The 17193-nt window shown below is 38.1% G+C and overlaps 2 protein-coding genes across 2 annotated transcripts in view; both read left to right on the plus strand.

Moving 5' to 3' along the window:
* Positions 1-17193, plus strand: part of LOC140949281 (uncharacterized) — a 178400-nt gene that overhangs the window by 44107 nt on the left and 117100 nt on the right. The gene's annotated exons all lie outside the window — the stretch shown is intronic.
* Positions 5022-15343, plus strand: LOC140947241 (MAP kinase-activated protein kinase 2-like). The gene is made up of 10 exons (XM_073396300.1): positions 5022-5317; positions 6908-7047; positions 8013-8077; positions 8497-8576; positions 9105-9231; positions 9666-9741; positions 10543-10667; positions 11261-11346; positions 12118-12198; positions 13326-15343. Exons 1-10 carry the CDS (start codon positions 5150-5152, stop codon positions 13434-13436), a joined length of 1059 nt encoding a protein of 352 aa, XP_073252401.1. The 5' UTR covers positions 5022-5149; the 3' UTR covers positions 13437-15343.

Consider the following 17193-nt stretch of genomic DNA (forward strand, 5'->3'; position numbering starts at 1 on the left):
TAATGTTTTTGCTAAATTTCGTCCAATATAAAATTCGAGTGCTAATGGCCCTCTGAGTCAACATTCAGTGAGTTACAATTGCTGGACTAATGTTTGAAAACTTAATCTTCCGGCACTTTTTTTGTACAAACATGTTATAGATTCTGCATCTTCCCACATTATGCCATTTGATTGATTTCTAATTACTTGAAGTATTTGTTTTGTTACAAACTTTGTCCAAATATGAATTTTCAGTTTACTGGATCCAAATTTCATATTTTTCTATTGGGCATGCAGCACTGAAGAACAGCATGAAAACAGTGTACGGACACAAAAAAGAGACGCTGACTATCGCAAAAAACCCGAAACTCTTTTTTTGTAACGGAAAATCTCTGGGATGACCTTCATAACGGTCACTATCTCTGTATTTCAATTTTTGTATCGAAAAAGATCGATCAGAATGAACTTCTACAAGTCTGATGTGCGCTGCATGACTGACACTGTCAGCCAGTATTAGTAAACACACTAGCATGAATATAAAAGCAAGTAGTCATAATTTGTCTTCGATAAATTCATCAAACCTGGAGTTGTTTTTAAAAAGATTGGAGCAGCAGTCACAAGGGGTTAAAGTGGTACAGTACTAACTGGCTATAGTGTGTCACTGAAAGAGGAAAGAATACAGTCTCTCAAAAATAGAATAAGCCGGCCTTACTAAAGCAATTGCTAGTTTGAGTTAGAAATAAAAATATTTAAATGCATGAGTAAGTTGAAAGATTTAAAAGCCTCATTTGGAACAGTATGTTATATCCTTGGCATATCATTAATAGAGGCCAACTGCCAAGCCAACAGTAAAAACTTGATTAGATTTGAAATTTGATTTTGAAACTGAAATTCTTGAGGAATTAGAATTGTGAGCAGTTTGATCTTGACGTGTATGTGTTAGTAAGTTTTAAGGTTTTCAACTTATACATGGAGGTTGATATGATCGGTGTCTTTGATTCGTGGATATAAGATGGCGTTTAAATAGGTGCTCGCGTAGTAGATCTGCCTATAATTCAGGTCTTGGCATGGAAGTCATTTTAGCTCAGATAAGGGACCCTGATTGAAAATTGCCGTAGAAGCTATAACAGAAAATGAATCCGAAATTTGACATCTAAAATGAAGAAAATCCCCGAATTTTTTTCTTACAACACCGAGCCTCAGATTACTTTACCTTTTCTGTTGATGTTAATCACTTCCACCTCTTCTAAGGTGAGCTTGTCGCCCAGTAATTTCTTGCACTTGCACTAAAAATTCTCTTCCTGCCTTTAATTTGGAATGAGAATTAAAAGAATATTTGGTGTCTCCTTTCTTCCGAAACAGTTTGTGATAATAAAATCTGCCTTTAATTTCCTGTCTTCTCACCCACCAGTGTAATTCTTAAATTGCATTGAATGTGTACTGTTGACTCGGCGCAGACCAGGTGGACATGCAAATTATCTGACACAGGTAACAAGACACAAGTGAGGCGACCTATCGGCTTTGATCTGATCCGGCTTAATGTAAAATGTCGGATAGACTTGATCTGCAATCTTTTCAACTTCTGCAAACTAAGAAAACCGAGAGGCATTTCTCATGTTTCAAACAAACATAATTCATTTATCGAACGCGTGCGACTCGAAACCTGGCCGTGAATAAACATAATCACTCCTTCGATCTCAGCGTGCTTCCTGATGAAGGTTTGTAAGTTATTTTATTCTTTAGAAATTTCTCACAGCAAATGAACTTTCCTCATTGTGGCCCTTCTAATAATTAACTTAAAAATTCTGGGTGTAATATAATGCTAGAAATTAAACGAAACGCAAAGTGACAGAAAGTGTAAAGGATAATTCGTTAAGACAATATTTTTCATCGCCCACGAATTTCTCGTTTTACGGAAATTAAAGAAAGAACACTTCAGTAATTTGTTGATAATTACAGTGATTGCAATGCAAGGTGTTTTGATAAGTGACGAGCCTTTCCATCGGTTGGTCCCGGGCGGAGTCCCCTAGGAAAGGAGCAGGGAGGTTTAGTCGGTCTTGGGCGGTCAGCCGTTTCCTCGCCCCAGCTCCCTAAGAGGGCTCGGACCCGCGAACCCAAAGTAACTAACGGGCTCGAACCTTACTTGACCTCTAACTCTGCAAGGAAAACCTTTAAAACGGAGATACAGCTAGAGTTTTAAGGAAAACAAAGTTTTCGCATTCAAGAAAAAAATCTGATCAGGAGTCGATTGTGGCTAATCTAGTAGATATCACGCGGCCATGCCATCTCCTTCGAGCAGCCCTTTTTAGATTCCTCAAAGGGTAAAGACATCAGTGTTTCTTCTGCTAAGAATCTAATGCGGGACGCGACAAACTTCTCCTTCAGCTCCTCTTCATATCGAGTACTCTTTTAGTGTGGCTTTAACTTTTTATCGGAATATCTCGATGCGAGCCACGACGAGTGAACAATTTGCGATCAGCGATTAACAAAAGATTGGAGACAACCGCGCGAGGTGACATTTTAGGGACGCTCTTTAATGATAAAATGTACCAGCAAGCAAGAAAGAGGTTCGCATAAGATCAGCGATTTTATGATCGACCCTGTACATGGCTAATTTCTCCAACCGCACTGGATGGATACTGGAACATGACTCTTGCGACGCATTTATGGCCATGCATAAAGATTATTATTTTTTGTAGAACAACAACTCTAATCTGTTATTCAGCTCTATTTATTTAATTATTTAATTTTAATAGTTTTTTATAAGTACTGTGTAACCTCCACCCACTTGTAACCGCTCTGTGGCAGTAGCCAACTCAAAAGCTTGGCTCCTTTGGCTGCTACACACTCAAAAGTTTTCCTTTGTTATGTTTAATTCAATGTATAGTTAGCTCTGCTTTTACTTCTTTTTTTTTCTTACTGTTGTTGTATTGTAATTGAATAAGTGTGAATAAATGAACTTGAACTTGAACTTGTAGTTATCAAGTTCCGTTTTTCTTACTTTGTAATTCATAGAAGATGACGTGTTTCCTATTTAACTTCGCCATACCACATTTTAGCTTACCTGTTAAGCTCAGTAGGCGTCTTTGTGGAAATTAAGCCACATTTTACTTCACGCCTGAGTTTTTTACCCTATGTCATAACAGCCTTAATTTTATTTAGTTCGGCAGCTCCAGTTTGGCGAAAATAGAAATGTGTTTTATCCAGTTAATGAACGAAGGAAACCGTAGCACTGAATAACTAATCAGTGAACATTGATGAACTCCACTGATTATGATATCCGACGTTTCCTGTAATGACACCGTAACTAGTTCATTTTACGCAAACAAATAAGCCATTGCCGAGTTCCCTCGGGCTTCTGTGTCAAAACGAGGTTAAGTGCCCAATCTTTGATATGGAAATGATTTTTCATTCTCGTGCAAATAAAACTCATTTTCACAACAAATATTGTGCACTTGGCCTCATTTTGAAACTGAGGGTTTTTTTACATTATTTTTTTGCGGATTTCTAATTCCTGTTAAATTTTTTTCCCTTTTTTTATGATACTTAGAAAACTATCCAGGGGACAGGGACTCGGGTTGCCCGTCGTACGTTTAATTTGTTTCAAGGTAAGGGACGACAACGGTTGGTCTTGGCCGTGCGCACAAAGCAGAAAACCTGTGAATTTCATTTTTCATATGCAATAGCCGTGCCTTATACTTGAGCAATTGTTTCTGCCCCTTATTTCTTTTAATTTTTATTGTTCTCGTTTCATGGCACACTACATCCCCGTGGGAAAACTCTCGAGCAAATGCCAAGGTAGGCTACGTTACCTCTGCTCTCTCGGGTCCGCCCGATAAAAGTGTTTCGGGGAGGACCGTGGGCTGATTTCAAGAACAGCGGCTAGTAATCAAGCGTTTTGCCGAAGAATAGGAAAACTGAGGAAACGTCTGCGGCTTTCAGCGAAGGTACAGAAAATTCTTCTTCTTAGAGTTTCTTAGTACGTCTAAACTCCACCCTGGGTGCCAGTCGTTTTATTAATTAATTACGAGATAGCTTATTAGTCACTTCATGTTTTGGTTTTTCTTTTTTTAGTCTCTATCCTTTTGCAATACTGTAATTACTTATAGTCATGCAAATTAAGGTGTGTTGTTTTTGTTGTTGTTATTTCTGATAGGTCACGACGAAGGCGCGACAGCGGTTACTTTCATCCATCCTAGCTAGGTATTTCGACAACGGACCTCTGGAACCAGGGTAGTCAAGGTTGTGCGGCATAGTTAACCCGCGGCAACGTGGTGTAAACACTAGGAGAGACACTGTATTTGGATTTCATCAGTTTGATCAATGCCTGGAAGATTCATAGCACTTGCTTCTCACCACTGCTCACGTGACTCAGATATTTAGTGACCGAAGTCAAACAATTTATCTCGAATTTATCACCTTAATTCTGTGAACTTTTTAAGGTCGACTGGCTTTTCACCAAGACTCCAGTGTCATACTTCGACGCTTAAGGAAAGGAAATGTTCAGATGGAGTATTTGTGCGATCTTTTGAGTGCAAACTAGTCATACCCCGTCCGGGACATATTATGAATAACGAATTAAAGATAGGGTATTATGTCACTAACTGCAACAAAAATCGTCATGTCAGCACTTTTCATTAGAAGGGAAAAATTATCCAACAGAAAAATATCTTCAATAACGGTACTTAAGCCCAATCCATGATTCATCATACGGACGAAGAATGAATCGTTTGAATTGTAACCGTCCCATAGGAGCCATGCTTCAGATCAGGAGCCCATGACCTGTTCAGATATCTTAGGCTGCCGTTGATTTCAATTTTGGGACCTTTTTTATCCTTTATGTGGCATATGTGTATTTTTCTGCTCAGAATACACTACATTTGGTATAAGAGGCATTATTGAGAAACAGTCGGGTGAAAAAGACTGACAATAAAATAATCTGCTTTCCTCATTGCGAACATTGCGTCATGTTTTGTAACTTCCGGTCGTGTTCCAAAAATAGCAACAACTCGATATTTGGGTCCAGTTTCCTCGGGCCGGGGTTCGAAGGAAGACGAGCGCAGAAGCAGAAAAATCGATCGGCTTTTTCTTGGCGATCAGCAAATATTCTGTTCTTCATCTGTAGAGCTGAGGAATATAAACTGTCTGCTTGTTATACGAGCGTTTAGCTATGTCTTCGGCCAACAAGCCATTGTTTAAAGTTCCTCCTCCGTTAAAGACAAAAGTCTCGCTCATAACGAACGACTACGATCTGTCACAGAAGGTTTTAGGGGTAGGAATCAATGGCAAGGTTTTAGAATGTTTCGAGAAGAAAACAAGGCATCGATTCGCCTTGAAGGTAAGCAAAGGTTCACAGCTATTGACTATTGCAAGAAAGAACATTGGTACGGTTGTTTTTAGGCTTTTGTTGTCCCTGGCCTCGGCAAACTCTTTTCCATCGTTGATGGTAATTAATCACTTGTGATTCTTTCATTGTGGGAGGCCTACCATTTAAGATAGGATTTACTCAATTTCTAACTTAAGAAGCACACGATCATTTTATTATATTCTTAATACATATCGCTCTTTTAAGTGCTTGAAAGTTTTATGTATTTTAATATGCGTAGCGTGTAATTTTGGTAACTATGGCATAATTTTTAAGTACGCACTCCCTATTGTGTAACTACTCTGGCTTTAGTTTTTAACCTCTTGACTCACTGTTTGAATCAATAAGAGGTGTTTTAAAGTTTGTGGAGGAATTCCTTCCTGCTTTTGTGTGTAACAAAAGTTCATGTTCTTGATTTCGTAGAAATTCGGTGGTAAGTATTGCAAAAGGCAATCCATGTACGTGCTGATAGGTGAATTAATTATTTGTGATTTGATTTTGTAGCACTTCCTAAAACATAGGGATATAGGATATTAAACATAGTTTTCATTCCACCGCTTCTTGTATTAAAATCCATGCTGGGAATGACCAGTTAAATTATTTTTGAAACTGAATTATTCATTTTAACCCCCCCCCCCCCCCCCCAAAAAAAAAAAAAAAAATTGACTTTTCCCCATAGCCGGGTATAAATTTATGTATATTGATTGCTTTTGTATCAGCTGCTATTTCAAGATTATTTTGCCAAGGTCACACACACCTAGCTTGCCAAACAAAACAACCTAGTTGATTGAAGGAAAGACTGAGAAATCAGGTTTTGTCATGGGCCAGCCAGTAGCCAGTAAAATGTTATGTCTGGGTTTGATATTAACCTCTTTTTTTACGTTCTAACCATTTTAAAGTATGGAACCTTTAATAAAAAGTGCATCAAGTCACCCTTAGAATTTCCGTAATTTTTCAGCTTGGTTGGGTACCCGCTGGAGAGAACATTTGCGTCAATAATGTTGTTGCACTGTATTATTATGCAGAACATAATTTTTTCTATGATAAAATGAGAAAAAAACTTTTCATTCATGTTAATACCATGTCTAATAATCTCAAGAATGCTCTTAGCTAATAATTAACTGTAGAGGCGATACCTTACAATTCTGACTAGACCATTAATATCATCTCCAAATAACATGTGGCACATATGACAGGTTTGAATCACGATGTTCCTGATACATTGATTGCCCATTTCACGTAAGGTTTTATACCAGCTGTTAATCTTAATATTGATCTATTTTTCAGTTTAAGCATGGGTAAAGCTTCTACTTTTATTTATTAATGTTGATTTATTATTGAAGCCAACACAAACTAAAATAAGTGTAAAAAGTCACCATTTTGGGATAATCGTGACATAAGTTATCATCATCATCATCATCATCATCATCATTATTTGGGTAGGATATATACTTAATCAACTTATTATTCAGTTGTTCAGTTACTGTCTGGCCTAAAAAGCATACTTACTAACTACAGTCCTATATTTCAGAAAATCTCAGTTGTTTTGTTTATATCTTAAAGGTTTTACAAGATAATTCCAAAGCATGGCGGGAGGTCGAACTTCACTGGAAGGCTTCTGGCTGCCCATATATTGTTGGAATCAAAGATGTTTATCAGAACAAATATGGAGGGAGCACTTGTCTTCTTGTTGTCATGGAATGGTTTGTTGAAGTTTCATCTCATATATTTGTTTTTGCCTTACTCAGCATTCGGTGTTCTCCTTGTCAGGCGGTAACCCGTAAAACTCACTGCTTGAAGCAACACTTCTTACTGCCTGCAACCGCAGGAAGTGTTACTAAAAATAATAAGTTGTTTCAATAATAAAAAGTATGCACAGCTATTCTCTCTGATTACTGACTGAATTCTTTCAAAGCACTGCAGACTAACAATTTATTGGTGGGTTTCTCTCCCAATTCTAGACTTCCTCGACCAGCAGGAAAATTGCACAACTTCCGTGGCTTATGTTACTAAATTGACCCTAATGGCAAAGGCAGCCTTCATTCATAAAATTCTCTGTTTTGAGGTGTTTAAAATACTTTTTGGTCAATTGGTTGACAGGATGCTCAAAAATAACAGCCGTCAAGAACGTGAAGCACCCCCCCTCCCCCACTTGCCAGGAGAGAGCCCCTCTGGCGCATACTTTTGGCTTTACTGGTCAAGAATGGTCCCTTACCTGCTGAGCTAAAATTTAGGGAGAACACTGATCATTAGTGAATTATGTTGACATGTATGGCTCAAAAGCTTTCAGTGTTTTAAGTGCTCTACATGCCTGTGGTGTTTGCATTTACTAGTGAATATGAGAAAGGTGTCTGAAGGTCTGACTTGTAGAAAATCTAACTTATACATGTATGGAAACTGAATCCAGATATATTAAAAAGGCCATTTCCAAGTTGCCGCGAGGCTCTGTTTTAAATTGAGGCTAAGTGCAAAGCTATTGATATGAAAATAATAATTATTTTTTTTCCTCGTGGAAGTAAAACTCATGCACACAAGAAGGGTTTGCACTTAGCGTCGTTTTGAAAGTAAGAGATTTTGTAACTCAGAAATGGCCTATAATTGTGATAAATGTAATTGGTACAGTAAAAATCTTAAATGTTTAAATTAATTTTGATACTCTTTTTTGTAGCATGACTGGCGGAGAACTGTTTGAGAGAATTCAGAAGAGAGGTGATTCTCCTTTTACTGAGAGAGGTAGGTGCTTTTGCTCGACCATTCAAAATACTGCGACAATATTCAAAACACAGTGCCATAATTACTTTAAATTTATTTCTAATTCCCAACAAAGACAGAAAACCTGTGGTTTGGGGTAAAGGAAGTTTTGTCACCTACTGTGGACAAAGTTTAAGGGCAAGCACCTGTCAAATTCCCCATACATTATCACTGCCCAATCAAAGTTAAAAGGTGTGAGACAAAAGGAAAATGATTCACAACTGAGTGGAGTCGTAATTTTGAAACAACTTCCCCTCATTAGCATCATAGCAAATGTATAGAAACAGTGTGGACATACTTCATGCCCATCTAACTTAAAACTCCTCAAGGTCTTGCTAATCCGCAAGTTTTCTGAATATTAAGTTACATGTGAAGTAAATTCTCATATTTCTCATTAACAGAGGCAGCTGCTGTTGTGCGTCAGATTGCTTTGGCAACAGCTCATTTGCATTCATTAAATATTGCCCACAGGGACTTAAAGGTATGTATCATGGGTAGCAGGTGGGTTGTTCTTTAGTTTTCTTTCTCGTGTTCTGCACTTGTTCTCATGCTTTGTACTCACTCTGGTGCACTCGCTTCGCTAACGCTCCCCGATGTTTTTGGAAAGAATGAAAAAAAAAAACACATCTGTGTACGGGCTAGGTGGGTTATGAACCTGCCTGCATATGTGTAGTTGGCTTCTACGATGGCCATTCCTGAAAGTGGTAATTGCCATTTTCTTGTGTTATCCATGCTTGTCTCTCAATTGTCAATACTTTTGTTTACATAAGTTGATTTTTAAATTTTCCAAGGTTGCTGCAAATACACTACAGATCAGTGAGGTTGCTCTCATCTACATACATTATTTTCTATTTACATATCACCTTAACTGGGTGTGGGAGCAAGGGCACTGCCTGGAAAAGCAGGATATCAAAGTGTTTTGTTAGCCCTGAGCATTCTGTAATTTAAAATGTCCCAGCTAACAAGATTGAGTTGCACTAACAGTAGGTTTACTTTGTTAATTTCACAGCCTGAGAATCTGTTGTTTGTTGATAATTCCCCCAATGCATTATTAAAGCTGACAGATTTTGGGTTTGCCAAGGAGACCACTGCTGGTTTGGATCTTAAAACACCCTGCTACACTCCTTACTATGTTGGTACGTTAACTGGTATTGTTCCTGTCTGGAAAGTTGCATTTCCAACACCAGAGAAATTATCAGTTATAGTGTAGTTTTCTTGTTTACTTTGAATTGTCACTTCTTACTAATTTATTGATGTTAAAGACAAGACTGCATTTTTTTCCCTTTGTAATCTCATTTTACTGGCAAATTTACACTTGCCCTTCACAAAATGCTGTATCCACATTCTTAAATTCAGGTGCACACAGTAGGGAATATTTCTACTTATACTTAAAAAAAATGTTCCTGTTAAGTTTCTAGTTTATTCTGAGTTGTCATTGTATTAATGCAAGTGTACCATAAACGTTTTCAATGAAGTCGTCAAGATAACAAGGGTAGTTGTTCTCAGATTTTTCTGTACTGTGGTTGTTCTGGGGTTGGCATATTAATCTGACTGACTTGTTTTTTGTTAGCTCCTGAGGTGCTAGGTCCTGAGAGTTATGACAAAATGTGTGATCTATGGTCATTAGGAGTCATCATGTATATTCTGTAAGTATGGTTCCCTTGAATCAGACAAACTTAGCTGATATACTTCTGACCCAGGTTGTTCAAACATTGGATAGCACTATCCACTGGATAAATCACTGTCCAGTGGATAAGTATGAGGGAAACCAATTGCACTATCCACTCGATAGCGATTTATCCCGTGGATAGTGCTATCCACTTTTTGAACAACTGGGGCCTGTTTTTACAGTCTAGCAAATTAGAGTGCAAAGTTAGATTTCATTCACTTACTCAAACATCATGTATGGTTTCAGTATTTAGTTTCTTCCTTTTTAATATTATTGCCCCACCCCAAGCAATATTTCTGGCAATTTGAATTTTTTTTCTCACTCTGTGGTCTTCCAGTTTCCACCCATGAACACACAGAAAGAGACAATGGCTGGAACTTTCATCACTCCCCTTTTCTTCCAATAAGTAAATATGTTTTATTTAAATATAGATAATGATATTTGAAACAATTTTCTGAATAAAAATACTTTCAAATAAATTGACTTCCTTTCTTTTTAAGTTTCTTTCTTCTCCAATTTGTTAGTCACAAATAAGAGAGATTTCCCCTCACATATTCATGTACATAGACTCATCCAGGCAATACCATTGTGAAAACTGAGAAGTGAATTAATGCAAGAACACTGGAAATGTTTCAGATTTTCTCCATTCCCAACCCCATACTCTCTGGAAATGAAATCTTTAATCAACTCAGGCATAAAGGGCTGTACTTGTCCTGGGGGAATGGTACAATGTAGCAGGTTGAATAAAGTGTTATGTCATTTTTCCAACAATGTCTAGGTTATGTGGATTTCCACCATTCTACAGTAATCACGGAGCAGCCATTTCTCCTGGAATGCGTAAGAGGATAAGACAGGGACAGTATGACTTTCCAAACCCTGAGTGGAGCCGAGTCTCTAATCAAGGTAAAATACACAGACATTTTTAGCAGTGGACACTTAAACCCGTTGTGAACTGTTTTCCATCAGATCAGTGGACGTCTTGTTTTTCTCAAGAGTTGGTAGAAAAAAAATATTGGAACCTAGTCCCTATTTCTCCTCTGCAAAGTGCAAGGTTTGTGTGTCACTGGTAATGGTGACCTAATCTTCTGTCGTTTGACAAGCCCGAAACGTTGTTTGTGTTTCGTAGACTCGGGCCAATAAGCACATAATGGCAGGCGCCACAAGAACCAAAGGGGAAACAAAACGCGTTGTTTCCCTTGGGATTAGTCATTAATATTGTTTTGTTATACCAACTCAAAAAAAAAAAATTAAAGTGGTTTAATTTTCTGCCATCACACGTTCTCGACCCATCGAAAAGAGAAGTTATCAGGACTCTTCCAACTGTTTAAACAAGTGAACTGAGGGGTCATCGACTATCCATTGACCTATCTAGTCCATGGCCTTTCAGATCATCTGCCTATGAATTTTAATGTAGTTGCTTTCTCCATGTTCGTGCCCCTTTTATTGCTATATCTTGCCAAGATATACTATACAAGACTTACTATTTTCACCTACAGCGAAAGATTTGATTCGAGGACTTTTGAGAACAGACCCTCAAAACAGGTTTACTGTGGAGCAAGTGATAAACAATCCTTGGATAAAGGTAAATACCCTAGACTCTATAGTACACCCGTATTTTAAAGCTGTGTTCCCCAGCAACAGACAGTATACTGTGAGGCCAGTCTTTGTCCCCGCCCAGAAAACACTTCTGCATTTGTAGGGACAATTTACTCACGCGTGTAGAAGACTTGACGAAACAGACCGGGATCACTCGCCTTTCTGTGAGCATGGCTCACGTCGCCCTTGGGATATCGTTGCAAGAAACAGTTATTGTACAAATCTGATGACAAACGGTGCGTTTTGTTAGAACGCTTTCTGAAAGGTAAAATCACCGTGAATAACACTGCGTGATAGGCTATTTTTTGACTGAATGGTCGCATCATTAATAAGATTTCGTCCGCAAACTGTCGGACTTTAACTGTCGGACTGAGGACAAGATGGTACTCAAAAGCAGTAGCAACAAATTGCCTTGCTTCTTATATTCACGATCTTAGGGGGACTTAAATAGACCATTGCTGGAGTGTTGGTCATAGGTGCTGGTCCTAGCATCCGTTTAACCCTTTAATTCCCAATGGTGACCAACATCAATTTTCTCCCAACAATATTCATACCTTGTTAATAGATTAGGTTATGAGAATTTATGAAATGATCACTAAAGAAAATGCTTTGATCTGCCATCAAATTCTCTCCACTAATTCTTAAAGGAAATGTATGGAGATCAGTTTGGAGAATTTGTATTTGGATATTGGGGTTTAAAGGGTTAACGAGGTTCTCATGATATTTTGCTTAACATCTTTTTTTGTTGACCCTGTAGGCCTACTCTGAGGTTCCATCGACTCCTCTTCACACGGCCGCTGTATTGAGAGAGGAGGAAGAAAACTGGCAGGATGTCAAGGTAATTTAGCGCTCATCTACGAAGCAATCAGTCTCGCCTAGTTGTTTAAGGGTCCGTCATTTTGCGGAGCACAAAAACCCGCGTTCCAAGTTATTTTCATTTTGGTCAATCCTAATACATAAAGGCTGTCCACTTTGAATAGTCGTGACATTGGCGGCCCTCATTGCTTTATCCTGAAATAGTCATTAGGGAGCTTAAACAACGACGGCGATCTCAATGAGAACAGCACTAAAAAGCAATAGGTTTAGATTAGCAAAACAACTTTGCACGTGCATCACGCTTTTTTGTACATTCCCTTTGACGACGATGCACGACTACAAGGTGAAAGTGCCTAATTTCATGTTTTGTGAACACATGAAAACAACCTTCTTTTTTTCCTTAACTTCGATACAGTCCTGTAGAATTAAACCCCTGAAAAATTCACCAATAGTCGACTGATTGGAGGGCATGGAATAAGCGCAATGAAGTTTAAAACAGCACGAATTCACTTTTTTAGTGACGTGTTCCCAGCCGTCGCCTTCTTTGTTGCTAAAGCTCCCTCATTGATCTTGCTGTCGGTAAACTACTTTTAAGTCTAGCATTTGCTGAAGAGAAAGCTATGAAGGCGTAGGTGAATTTGCTGAGATTTCAATTAAAAATGGGTTTGTTTCAAAACAAAAGGCAATAATTGTTCTTTCCATATATAATAATGCAGATTTGGATTGGTTGAATAGAACGCTACCATTTACTTACTGTGAATAACACGGTCTATGTTGTTGCACACTGCAAGAGGAACCTCCTTTTGTTTTCTCGAGTGAGGAGGAGAAAAGGAAGTTCTGTCTGAATACTGTCAAGCTTTCGACGTCGCCGAAGGCCGAACATTGGACTAGTCAATCTTGTTTTCCAGTGTTAAACCGGTTTTATGAGTGCGAGCATCGGTTTGTTAATAAACCAATGGTCATAGCTGAGCCCAAGTGCACGGCTATTAGCCCTGGGTTCGAGACTTTATCTTAGCAACATACCGTGCATGCCCAATAAAGATCGTACTCGATTCAAATGGAGGCTTTTTCGAAGGGCCACAATCGAGCAAGTGAATGCAAGGCGCTGCTCGCAGAGCGATGTTGTTCACGCTATCTTTTTTTTTTCAGGACGAAATGACCAACGCACTGGCATCCATGAGATTTGAACCCGATAAAGTGGCCAGACTTAAAGATGTCGGTAAATCCAGTAATGCATTGTTAAACCGAAGGAAGAAGTAAACTGTTAGTCATCAAATATCATGTCGACCTCATAAGGTTTTCAAAGTGAATTCATTTTTCTACAAGAAAAATAGGTGGAATATTTATGTCTTGTATCCTTCTTATAACATTAGCTAGGAATGTTTCAAGACTAACGGATTGTAATACTGCAATGACAGTGATTAAGCACCGTTAGACCGTAAACGACAAAATTGAGTTTGGAGCACTCTTAGCTTTCAAGCAGGCTTTCATGTTGGGGTCATGTTCGCGTCGGCTTTCGTCGCGGTTCGTCTTGCGATCTTGACGTGAGAGCCTGTGGATATCTGAAAATGTCGCGTGAGTGTAATAAATTGTCATAAAACAAATAAAAGAATAATACCGAAAGAGAAAGAAAAAAAAACTAAAAACAAACAAAAACAAAGACTGTCTAACGAACAGACGTAAACGATCTTCTGTAATTGATAACAAGTGTTGTGTGTTTGCACTGTAAGTTCACTTTGTCTTCTATAGCAACAGCGGTTGTCAATTTTACGAATATCACTTTCAACCTTTGTAATGTGTTGTGATTTTGTACATGGTTCGTAAAACAAATACGTGTTGCACGGCATAACATTGCATAATTTATGAACTGTGCTTGATTGTATTTGGATCGTTTAGATCCCTCAATGTGAATCAGGGCTTTTGAACGTAGTTGTGTTGTGCCAATTCGCACTCCATAAACTATCAATTATAATACTGTACTATAATTATTATAATGCCGAATATTAATAATATTATTGATTATCTCTCAACTGGCTCGTTTGAGTCAGTGGAGAAAGCAACTTTTAACGAAACCAAGCAGGAAGAGCAGGGGCGAAAGAGCGAGTGACAGAGAGGGGACGGGGGACTTACTGATCTGTTCTGTAGGTCCGCATGGATTCACATTAGGGAGTTTAAGCAATAATGACGACGACGACGAAATTGACAAATGGCGAAAACGTCTATTAAAAAGTGAATTCGCGCTGTTTCAAAATTCATCGCTCTTATTCACCGCCGTAGCCAGTATGAGGCGAACCGAGGCACTCGCCTCGGTAAAATTTACCAATACTGTCGATTTTTATTTTTTTTATCAGATTGATAATATTAGAAGATTTCATACGGCTGATTTCGTACAACGGACCGTGTGTTCGCCTCGGTTGTAGTTTCTTCCTGGCTACGGCCCTGTTATTACGTGGCTTTCAATTTGTCCAACGCTGGCGAATTTTTCGGGAGCTGAATTCTAGAGCACTGTATGTAAGTTTAAAAAAGAATTTGAAAAGCGCTGTCTTGTGTTCAAGTCCTCCAGAAAACGTGAACTTAGGCAATTTCACGTCGTGGTCGTGCAACAACGGCAAATGAATGTACAGAAGAGCGTGAGGTACGTGCAAAGTTTTGTTTTGCTAATTTAAACCTATTGCTTTTAATCCGTTCTCGATGCCGTCGTCGTTGCTTCAGCTCCTTATTACCTTCGGTGAAGGATATTTTAGTCTCATAATTTGCTCATTCTTTGGACAACCCAAAATTTCACTGCTATAGCCATCTGTAGAGAATGATGACAAGTTTTGTAATCAAAAACAATCAGTCTGCATTATCTAAGGTCGGTTGGTTGCTCGCTTAGCCTCTTCCTGTTGGTTATTTGGATTGCTAACTGTCTGATATAAGTTTTAAAAAACCTACTACTGAATTTCAGATACCAATTATTTTATTTTCATGGAATTATTTGGTCTGTTTGTCAATAAACTGCCAATAAAGAGAAAGACCATAGGTACAACACGCGCGAGACTGTCTTATACGATGTAATTTTTTAAAGCTTATAACCAGTCTGTAATTGATTCTATTTTGGACAGGAAGGCGCTGTTTTTGTCTTTTTAAACCATCTGGATTTAATAAAGGGTAGAACAACAAATCAACTTTGTCTATTCTGTTCTTGTTTGCCCCCAAAATTTTGTTCAAGCATTATCTTTAATTTTTCTTTGGACGACTGTAATGCCTAGTTCCGAGATTCCCCAACGCTGTGTTTTAAAGCGAGGCTAGATGCGAAGCTATATTGATATGAAAATCATTTTTTAGTTTCATGCAATAGCCCACGTTCGCCGATATATTAAAATTCTAACATGATTCCCAGGCTTTCTGGTCATTTTTCTATGTTCGGTTTGGTTTTCTTTGTGCTCGAGTATCTTTTAGGAATTGCGAGAAAATGGAGTCGTGTTAGGGAGCTTCAAAGCAACCACCAACACGAAAGCAACGACAACGTCAAAAATAATTCTCCTTGCGCCTATCGCTGTTTGATGCCAATTTCTTTAACATCTACTGGACGACTACGACTTTAAAATTCTTAATGCATCGTGTTGCGGAGGACGAAATTTTCTTTTCTCTTTTTTTTTGTTAACCTGGATACAGTCCTCAAGAGATTGAGCTTGGCTTAATAAACGCGATAAAGTTTTAAATAATAATAATAACAATCTTTTAATAGGATGCTCCATCACAAGAGTGGTTTACATAGAGGTCCTAATTACGAGATGTATATTATATAATACAATTAAAATATAAAAAGGTTAAGCTAAAATCGATATATATGAAAAAAAAAAAAAAAAAAAAAAAAAAAAAAAAAAAAAAATTCAAGCTAAAATCCAGTTACAGAAATAATTAAAACATACACACTACAAGTACTCAATTATAAAAAGCAGAAAAAAGACACTTCTTAAAAATTGGAAAACTTGCTGAGTTTCTTACAGTTCTCTCTAATTCATTAAAGTCTTTGAAACAGTGGTACCGCGAACGTTGTTTTCCCCAATTATATTTAATTTTGGGGAGCTTGATAGTATCGTTATTGCGCGTATTGTAGGAATGTATATCACTCTTTCTTACAATGTCCAAAGAATGATTAAGTTGGCCATTAATACACTTGTATGCATATATACATCGATGACATTTCCTACGTTCTTCAAGATTCAGCCATCTCAAGACAATCAATGCATCGGTGGATGAGGAGTGAGGTGATCTATCTAATATCAACTTAGCTGCTTTGTTTTGGAGAATTTGCAATTCCTTCATAAGTGAGACATTGTCCTTGTCACCCCAGACTAAATCAGCATAATCAAAAATAGGTAGCACTAAGCTATTATAAAAAAGTAACCGGGCATCATAAGGTAAATAATACTTAATCCTACGTAGAAGACCAAGGTTTTTATTAACCTTACATGAAATATACTCAATATGGTCGGACCATGTGAAAGTTGAAGACAACATAACTCCCAAATATTTAAAACTACTTACAGAATTTATATCAGTGTCAAAAATAGATAACGTGAAAGAGGAAATACCAACAAGTTTCCTATTACTGCCTATAATCATGGATTTCGTCTTAGTAAGATTTAAAGTTAACTTATTTCCATGTAACCACTGGGCAACTTTCAAGAGATCATCATTTAGTGCCTCTTCTAACAGGTGTGGCTCTTTAGCAAAGTAGTACAGGACCGTGTCATCAGCATACAAAGTCACTTCGCAATTCTTTATAACCAGCGGAAGGTCATTAATATAAACCAAGAAGAGAAGCGGTCCTAGAATGCTCCCCTGTGGTACCCCAAAGGTCATCGGGAGAGGGTCAGACACAGCATCGCTACAGGCAGTCCGCTGTTTACGATGATTCAGGTAAGACTTGAACCACTGTAGAGTGCTGGGCGAGACATTGATAGCCGACAATTTAGATAGCAAGATCGTATGGTCAACGGTATCGAATGCCTTGGTCAGATCTAGGAAC

This window comes from Porites lutea, chromosome 9 (assembly GCF_958299795.1).
Source record: "Porites lutea chromosome 9, jaPorLute2.1, whole genome shotgun sequence".
NCBI lineage: Eukaryota > Metazoa > Cnidaria > Anthozoa > Scleractinia > Poritidae > Porites > Porites lutea.

Bases quoted from the DNA above. Each gene is read 5' to 3' on its own strand.
- LOC140947241 (XM_073396300.1), top strand. From the start codon at position 5,150: ATGTCTTCGGCCAACAAGCCATTGTTTAAAGTTCCTCCTCCGTTAAAG. The intron at 8,577-9,104 runs GTATGTATCATG...TTAATTTCACAG, and splicing joins TTGCCCACAGGGACTTAAAG to CCTGAGAATCTGTTGTTTGT. The intron at 9,232-9,665 runs GTACGTTAACTG...GTTTTTTGTTAG, and splicing joins CTACACTCCTTACTATGTTG to CTCCTGAGGTGCTAGGTCCT.